At 44.0% G+C, this 8,564-nt stretch overlaps 1 protein-coding gene across 1 annotated transcript; it reads right to left on the bottom strand.

Annotated features, from left to right (window-relative positions):
• Positions 1 to 2,033: 2,033 nt before the first annotated feature.
• LOC101982776 (C-type lectin domain family 2 member D11-like) lies at positions 2,034 to 5,653 on the bottom strand. The gene is made up of 4 exons (XM_026778423.1): positions 5,579 to 5,653; positions 3,577 to 3,708; positions 2,179 to 2,243; positions 2,034 to 2,048 (listed from the first exon to the last, which is right to left on the bottom strand). Exons 1-4 carry the CDS (start codon positions 5,646 to 5,648, stop codon positions 2,034 to 2,036), a joined length of 282 nt encoding a protein of 93 aa, XP_026634224.1. The 5' UTR covers positions 5,649 to 5,653.
• Between the last annotated feature and the right edge of the window lie 2,911 nt (positions 5,654 to 8,564).

Raw genomic sequence — 8,564 nt, 5'->3', positions numbered from 1 at the left:
CTCCTCCAGACTGTCAAAGTGAGTAAGATGGGCCCCCAGCTCCATGCAGGAGGTCTGGCTGGATGTCCAGTTACTTGTGTGTTCAGAAAAATAAAAACATTTACTTCCAAATCCAATCCAGTCTTTTGGGCAGGTGACATAGCCAACTTCAGGGCTCGCAATGGCCTTTTCTTCCTTTCTCCCTAGAATGTGCACAGTGCAAATACATATAATAGATAAACATTTCCATGTCTTGGTTCTTTGTCTAACCATTCAATCTCTGTTGTGAGGTGTGTGTTTGCTTATACCTTTCATTACTGATCACTAAGAGACTCCTCCTAGCATGGTGGTCTCCAATCAAGAACCTTCATGTGGGACTTTAGGGAAAAGCTTCTCTTCTTTGTATTGTGAGTTTGGGGACAGAATCTCTAAATGTCCCCCTGCCTGACCTGGATCTCACTCTGTGGACTATACTTGTCTGGATTTTGTAATAATCCACCTGGCTGTGCCTCCTAAGAGCAGGGACTGAAGACACCATACCCTGAACAAAATCATAGTCATTACTCCATGAGGACTCTTCCTGATTGTTGGAATCCTACAGATTGCTTTCCTGTGATGCTGCTTCACATCCTGCTTTTATTTAATTAATTAGATTTAAAAAATACCAATCCAAGTTCCCACTCCCTCTCTTCCTTCCATTCCGTCCACACATCCTCCCATGCCCTCAAATCCTCAGAGATGGTAAGACACATTGCTTTGTGGAAGTTCCAAGGCCCTCCCTACTATATCTAGGCTGAAAAAGATATATCCAAAGAGAATTGGTTCCCAAAAGGCCAGTACATGCAATAGGGATAAATCCTTGTGTCACTGCCTGTGACCCCTCAGTCTGCCCCAGCCATACAACTGTCAACCACATTCAGAGGGACTAGTTTGGTTCTATACTTGTTCCTTCCTTGGTAAGTTCCCATTAGCTCGGGTAGATTGTTTCAGTGGGTGAACCCATCATGGTCTTAGAGCATGGGGGTAAGGTGAGAAGGAAGGGTGGAAGTTGAAAAGGAGCGGGAAAGGGGAGGGTTGAAGAGAACTTGAGGGAATGGGATAGTCAAGATCGAGGAAGGACAGACGAGAGCAAGGAAAAGTATCTTGATCGAGGGGTCATTATAGGGTTAGCAGAAACCTGACTCTAGAGTAATTCCCAGGAATCCACAAGGCTGATTCCAGCTAAGACCCTAAGCAATAGAGGAGAGGGGCACAATCTTGATTTCCCTCTAGTCAGACTGAAGAATATCTTAAATATCACCATGGAACTTTCATCCAGCAACTGACAGAACCAGAAACAGAAACCTACATAGGAGCACTTGACTAAGCTGCCTAAGTCCAGTTGAAGAGTGGGAGGAATGAGAACACATCCTGCTTTTGTAATAACCAAATAAAGACTCCTCACTTCTCTGGATTTAAACTGTGGGGAAATACCAGCATGCAAAACAAGGCATGGTCAAATAATTTTTTGATACCAAAACTTTGATTAAGGCATTCCTGTTATCATGTGCACACATACATTAAATCCACATGAATGTATGTTGGCTCTAGTTAGAGGCTGTCAGAATGGCAATTACCAAGAAATCTCACAACAGATGTCAGAACTCTGCAGAAATGGGGATACTTATTTATTGCTAATGGGAGTATAAACTGAAACATCCAAGATGGAGGCTCCTTTAAAAAGTTACAAATAGGGGGCTGGAGAGATGGTTCAGTGGTTAAGAGCACTGCTTGTTCTTCCAAAGGTCCTGAGTTCATTTCCTAGCAACCACATGATGGCTCACAGCTATCTGTAGTGATATCTAGTGCCCTCTTCTGGCCTCTCAGGTATACTGAGAATACTGTATATATAATAAATAAATAAATCTTTTTTTTAAAAAGTTAGAAATAGACCTTTGGTGACTCAGCTATGCCACTCCTGGGCATATATGAGAGAACACTACACCATAACACAGAGACCTGCACATCCGTGTCTACTGCTGCCCTGTGTACAATAGCAGCAAAATGGACCTGGCCTAGATGCCCATCAACTGATGAACAGATAATGAAAATGTGGTACATGTGTAACACAGAAAGTTATCCATACATAAAGAAATAGAAACTTGTAGAAACGTGGGGTGTGTGCAAAGTATAATATTAAATAAGGTCACACAAACTCACCAAGAAGGAGACGCCATGCACTCCCTCATACGCTTGTCCCAGGCTATAATGTTCAGTGTGAACAACTGTGAGAGTGGGCATGGAGTTACATGCAAAAAAGAGAACAAGGAAGGGTGACATAAAGTGACAAGGAAGCACAGGATTAAAGCGGAGGCCAAAGTCATAAAAAGTTATAAAAAGCATTACGTTTCTGAATTTCAACTTTGCTGGGGTTTTTTTCTAATTTATGGCTGATAAGCGTGTAAAAATGTAAATACAAAGAAAATATAAAACCATAACCAAAGCTCTATGGCTTTAGATTGGCTCTCCTAACTGGGTAGAAGTTCAGCAAGATGCACAGGGTTTGGGACTTGGCAGTGTTTGAGTGATTATGTTAATGGTGCAGTGTGATGTGTTCATTTGTGAGTCTATAACAACAGAGTGATTGTGTGTGTGTGTGTGTGTGTAAGAATTTCTGAATGAAGGACTGATTAGAAAAATAACATTTTTCTTTCATAACTTTGCCTTTTTCTTCCTTTAACAGGTAAGAATGACTACAAGGCTCCTTAGAAGGGCTTCTGAGGATAGAAATAAATGATTTGATAAGAAATATTAAATACTAGAAACGACTATCACATCTTTATTTTCAGTGGAGGGCAATTTGTTGTAGCTGTTCCCAGTTCTTATACACACTACCATGAGGCATTAATGAAAGGAACAAATGCAACAGGCCCTGAGGTGACTGTTACTTAGAGCCACATGACAGTTTAGATTATACATACTAAGTCTTGTGGGCAAAAGTTTGTTTGTGTTTAGACTTGTACATTAGTCACTGACATTGTTAAAGTTGATTTTATAGAACAATATCATGAATCATCATTACTCCAGCTATTGCAGGGAAGCTGCATAAGACTTTGTTACATTATTCTGAATAGTCTAAAACTAAAAGCTAAGGAACAGCGTATTTCTGGATCATTCTATTTAATATTTTCAGACCATAGGTGAAGATATTAACTGAAACCATGAATTATGGGGAGGTGGGGTGTTATGTACCTTCCTCAACCATATGACGCTTCAATGCCCTCACTGGCCCTAGCTGTAGCAGCTTCCTTGAGGCTCCTACTTGGGTTTTTCTTCTTGTGTTCTGCCTGAATTGTTCCCCTGGTGGACATGTCTCCTGCATCTCTCTAGAGGGATGCTTCTTCTCAGGGATGCTGAGCCTGGCCTCCTGTGCACACCACAGCCTGTGCTGTTCCTTCACTGCATCTTCCTGCTAGACCCTAAGGTCCCAGAGAACAGGAATTTCCAGTGTGTTTTCTCTCTGCCCTTCACACAGTGCCTGGCTCACAGTGCTCCATAAGTGTAACTAACAGTGTGGATGTTGACAGAATGCTGCAGGATCTGGAGAATGTCACTCACCTGACAATGACAGAGCCACAGAAAGTGCAATCACAGCTCCAGTGAGGACGATGATCACTGCATAGCAGCAGTGAAGCCTAGCAGGAGACACGGGGGAGACGATTCTGGGACATTGTCCTTGTTGTTCTTTATCTGTAAAATACAAATATAAGAATGCCTACTTCGAGAATTACATAAGGAAAATAAAAGGAACTTACAACAAAAACCCACTTTACCATCACCTACACGTACCTAAAAGAGTGCTTCTTCCTTCAAAGCAGACCCTGGTCCATAAAGGATTGCCGTGGTGGGAAGAGGACCAGAGATGCCAGAAACACAACTTGACCCAGGGTCTTCTAGTTACTGAACAAAGAGTAATCTAATACATAACCTTGAGGATCCCATGAATCTCAGCTCTCACTCTCATGGAAGGATGGACCATGCATCCCATGCCATGTGGGTAGATAAGCAAATGTCCACACCACGAGGGTGGATGAGACAAAATGCCAGTGGGAAGGAACTGACTGCAACCTTTCTAGGGGCAGAAAAGACATCCATAGTCCAGAAGCGAAGACTGACTGTCCAGTGCCTTGTGTGTGGTGACAGCTGTGGGAAGCAGTGTCTTGAGTGGACAAGATTGACTCTAGAGATGGTGTTTTTGTTGTTGGAGCAGAGGTAGGATATGACAGGGTAGTCTGATGGGACATTGGTAAGCCTGATTTTGAGAAAAGAATCATTTATCTTTTTTGCTGTCCCCTGCAGTGGGGAATGGCTGCTTGGGAAGAACTGCTTCATTTCTATACAAAAAGGGAATTCATTATTGATGTTTCCTTTTGCTTAGGAAACCCCTTTCTCTCCAGAGTAGGGTGTTGCATGTGTTATGCTGCAGATGTATTTGAAACCAGTGTATATGTTGACTCTAAGACTGGAAGCAAGTGCTAGAGCCAGGTAGGAACACTTAGTTCTGCCACTGGGAAGCTGTGTGAAGGGTAGGGATTCGCTGCTACTAAGTGTGGGCTTGTGGGACTAGTGGGGTTCTGCCAGTGCCCATGTCAGAGGAGCTATAGTCAGCAAGAGAGCTTAGGGAGTTCAATTCACTGAATAGTAAATCTAAACCCCCGAAGAGGCAAATCCCAATGGAGGGGGTGTCATGAGAAGAGAGGGAGGAGGCGAGGTTGAGTTACAAAATCCCCTTGCTTCTGCTCTCATTCCTCCCGATTGCTGTGGCCATGTACCTGCTGTGTCTGGTCTTGGTATCATTAAATCCCACTCCTCACTGGGCACTTTACTTGCAGATCATAATGAAGATTATTTTTGTGGGAGCAATGATGCTTAGTTAGATCAATGATTTAATTCAAATTTCTGAGTTTGCCTAAAAGACACAGGTATTTGGGACAGTACAGATGATTAGGAAAATGGTTTAGGTTATTGGGACAATTGCTCCAATAAGAGATATAAAAAAGGCAAAAATAGACAAAAAGTTACCTTCCCCTTTGTTAGATGTGAGATTTGTCAAGGATGGAAACTAAGAAGGAAGTTTCACACATATAGACCCATGAATTCTGCCTCTGGAAAAACAGACTGATGATCAAGAAAACTTTGTCTCTGTACCCAAACTTAGGCCACAGTTCCTTGGTCATGTAGCTTACAGAATTAATCACAGGCCCCAGTATGAACCTTGAAGAAACAAACTTGTGAAAAGAAATTAAATGACCCTATTGTGTAAAGGAGAACTGATGGTTAGCTGAGCGCTCCTTTAAAGTTCCTCTAGAGTCCTTGTGGTTCAGTTGAAGGAGTCGTAGGCAGAGGCAGGAATGGACTGAAGTGCCCATGTCCACAATCCCAGGGACTCACTGCTCTGCCCACGGACCCCAGTGCTACACTGTGGCCTGCCCAACATCCACGTGCCCAGAACATATCTGTTTCAGGGAAGTCTGTCCAGCAGAGGGAGCCCACCTCAGGAAGTGCCCTTAGGCTTGTGCCCAGAGTCCCAGCCCATCTCCCCTCTCCCCTGGGCTCTCACCTGTCATCTCCTGCAGCTCTTTGCCATCCCTGTTGATGGATGAGGACAGGATGTTCAAGTCCTCAGACATAATGGCCTTAGCGCCTGGCTCTGCGATTTCCCCATTCACCAGGATCTTAGGATCATTTCATCTGGGTCTCAGCCCACAACTCTGCCCGACCACGCCTCCAGGAAAAACCGCCTTTCAAAAAATTGGCAGCAAACTCCACCTGCTGCTCTCCACAGGACTATGGTCTTCCAGCTAAGGGTTGTCCTCTGACCAGAACCCACTGGCTCCACCCACAGCCTCCATCTGCCTTTTCAGGTGTGGCTGGACTTTCAGAAAGCAAGGAAGAAGCAGAGGGTAGAAATGCTCAGGAAGGAATTAATTCACTGAGGGCATCTGAAAGCCAAAAGACAGTAGTAAACTGGTCTACATACAGACAGACCACTCATATGAGGTGAAAGAAAGGAATTTTTGTCTTAGGTATAACAGAAATAAGAGGAAAATAAAAATAGGAAAAATAAGAATAAGGAGAGATATAAAGGGAGCATCAGCGAACAAATATAACAAAGAACATTTCAAAGAATTATAAGGGAGACAGCTGAGAAGACAAAGAAAGGGGAAACAAGAGGATAAAGAACAGAACAGGCCAGGCAGTGCAGGTGCACACCTTCGTTCCCAGCACCCAAGAGGCAGAAGCAAGTGGATTTCTGTGAGTTCAAGGCCAGCTTGTTCTACAGATAGAATTTGAGGACAGCCAAGGCTGTTATACAAGTGAAACCCTGTCTCAAAAAAACATAAATAAATAAGTAAATAGATAAATTAGGAAAAAAAGATTAGGAAGAGAAAGAACAACCAACAAAGAGAAAAATGAAATAAACTAAGCTTTGGCTCTCAGATACAGTTCCCCTGTGTGTCTGGGCATCTGTTCAATAGTTTGTCTACCCACATCTCCTCTCCAGTTTCTCTGACTTCCTGGGAGCCTGGTAGGGGCTGGGCCCCTGGGCAGCAGGGTTCCCTTGAGTACAGCACATCCTGCTGAGTAAGGGGTTTATTTTAGGCTGTTTCCATCTGGAAAAAATCTGGGGCTTTTTCAGGTGGCGATCCAATATACTGGCAAAAGGGTTAGAAGACAGAGTAAGTGTCTCATAGTGGAGCAAAGGACCTCAGAGGACGTGGAGGGGTTATTGGAGAAGTGTTGTTGGGTGGGTGGATAGTGGGCGTGGCCCAAATACGAGGCTGTGATTTAATATTAGTAAGTATGGAGCAGCTCTGGATGGAGGGAAAGTTAGGAAATCTCAGTGGCTGGTTGAGGCCCTTGAGTGAGTGTGAACTGAGCATGTGAAGTGAGATTTTGTTTGTCTCGGGGATAAGCAGTTCCACTGTGGCCAGGGTCTAGGGGCAAATGTCCAGCCTGCAGTGACTTATATCTAGCTGTTTAGAGAAATAAACCAGGGTGAAATGGTGTCCTCTCCCAACTTTTGTCAAAGTGTTTTGATGACTTGTCCTTGGTTAGCATGTTAAAGGCTAGTGTGGAAGCCAGAAGACCGACTTAAGTGTGTTTATGGGAGAAAGGAGGGATGGAGGGGGAGGGGGACTGCTCTAGGGGCCCCTTAGTGCCATGATAGAGAGGCTGAGCAGCAAGGGAAATGTTGAGGATCTTTATGCAGAGAAATTAAAGAGGCCTGGTAGTGCAAGCAGCTCACTTTTGCTTTGTGGGTGGGGAAGGCAAGGAGTTCCTCTAACCTTGCCCTGGGAATAATTCTCCCTCTCCTGCGATTGACAGACCCTGATAGGTGACTGATGGCTGACAGATCTGGGCCTTGTTCTGGAATCTTATATCCATGAGAGGCCAGTTAAGAGGGTCATGTAGTGTTGGAGATCGGTCTGTGGAGAAGGATGCATAAGCAGAGATCGTCTGCATAGTGGAGAAGGAGATGAGGAGATGAGTCCAGGTTGGTGAGGTTCTTTTGTAAGACCTGGCCAAAGTAGTTGGGCTGTCTCAGAATCCCTGGAGCAAAATCATCCAGATGAGATGCTGGGCAGAGTGTCTACATCCTCCCATGTGAAAGCAAAAGGGGCTTTGGAGTTTGGATGCAGCGGGATAATTAAGAGGGCATCTTTAAGATCATAGATAGAAATGATGGCAGCAGAGGAGGGGATGAAGAAACGGCTTGGAAATGGATTAGCAACCACAGGGAAGGTGTGAACAATTAATTGCCTGGGTGTTTTTCCTTTTCTTCTTTTTGTTATTTTTTTTTCTTTTGCAAGACAGGGTTTCTCTGTGTAGCTTTGGTGGCTGTCCTGGAACTAGCTCTTGTAGACCAGGCTGGCCTTGAACGTTCAGAGATCCTCTTTCCATTGCCTCCAGAGTGCTGGGATCACCACTGTCTGGCAACTAGGGTGTTTTTCTGGAAGTCCTGAACCAGGTGATAAGCACACTTGGGCTTACTAACACCTCGTTGGGGGCATTATGGAGAGAGCTAGTGAGAGTGTAAAAGGGCTGCTTGCAAAGATCAGGGAAGCAGTCAATCTCAGACATGGAAATCTGCAAGCATGGGGGTGGGAAGCCTTCAGGAGATGGAGATTGCTGAGTGAGTCAGTAAGCAAGTTTAGGATTTGGCATCCAGAGAAAGATATAAGAGAAACCCCGTCTTTAAAAAATAGAAGAAATAAAGGAGGGGTCCCTGTAGGTATTATCCAAGGAATGGAACCCTATGAAGAGATAAGAATGAAAACCCATGCAGATAGTCTTCATCAACATGGATCCGACTTCAGGGAGTCTAATAACAGTGGTTTATTTCCAATTAATCTACGCCCAGTATAGTTTAGAAAAGAGCTTCCTGGTACAGTACAATCCGCATTGCACAAGGAAGCATAATTACATTGAGACTCAACTCAGGGTACACATCATTTCTTCCAAGAAAATAGGTTCTAGAGATAGGCTGCCTGTGCTAGCTTAAGGGCCTAAATGTTTGACCTGTTCTCATTCATAAGGATAGT

This window comes from Microtus ochrogaster, unplaced genomic scaffold (genome assembly GCF_000317375.1).
Source record: "Microtus ochrogaster isolate Prairie Vole_2 unplaced genomic scaffold, MicOch1.0 UNK142, whole genome shotgun sequence".
Lineage (NCBI taxonomy): Eukaryota > Metazoa > Chordata > Mammalia > Rodentia > Cricetidae > Microtus > Microtus ochrogaster.
Note: the sequence above shows the minus strand (reverse complement) of the source record. Positions and strands in the feature narration are given on the sequence as shown.

Coding starts and splice junctions, on each gene's coding strand:
- LOC101982776 (XM_026778423.1), bottom strand. CDS start 5,648: ATGTCTGAGGACTTGAACATCCTGTCCTCATCCATCAACAGGGATGGC. Junction 3,709..5,578: donor AGAGCTGCAGGAGATGACAG/GTGAGAGCCCAG, acceptor TGTATTTTACAG/ATAAAGAACAACAAGGACAA. Junction 2,244..3,576: donor TGTGGCTCTGTCATTGTCAG/GTGAGTGACATT, acceptor CCACTCTCACAG/TTGTTCACACTGAACATTAT.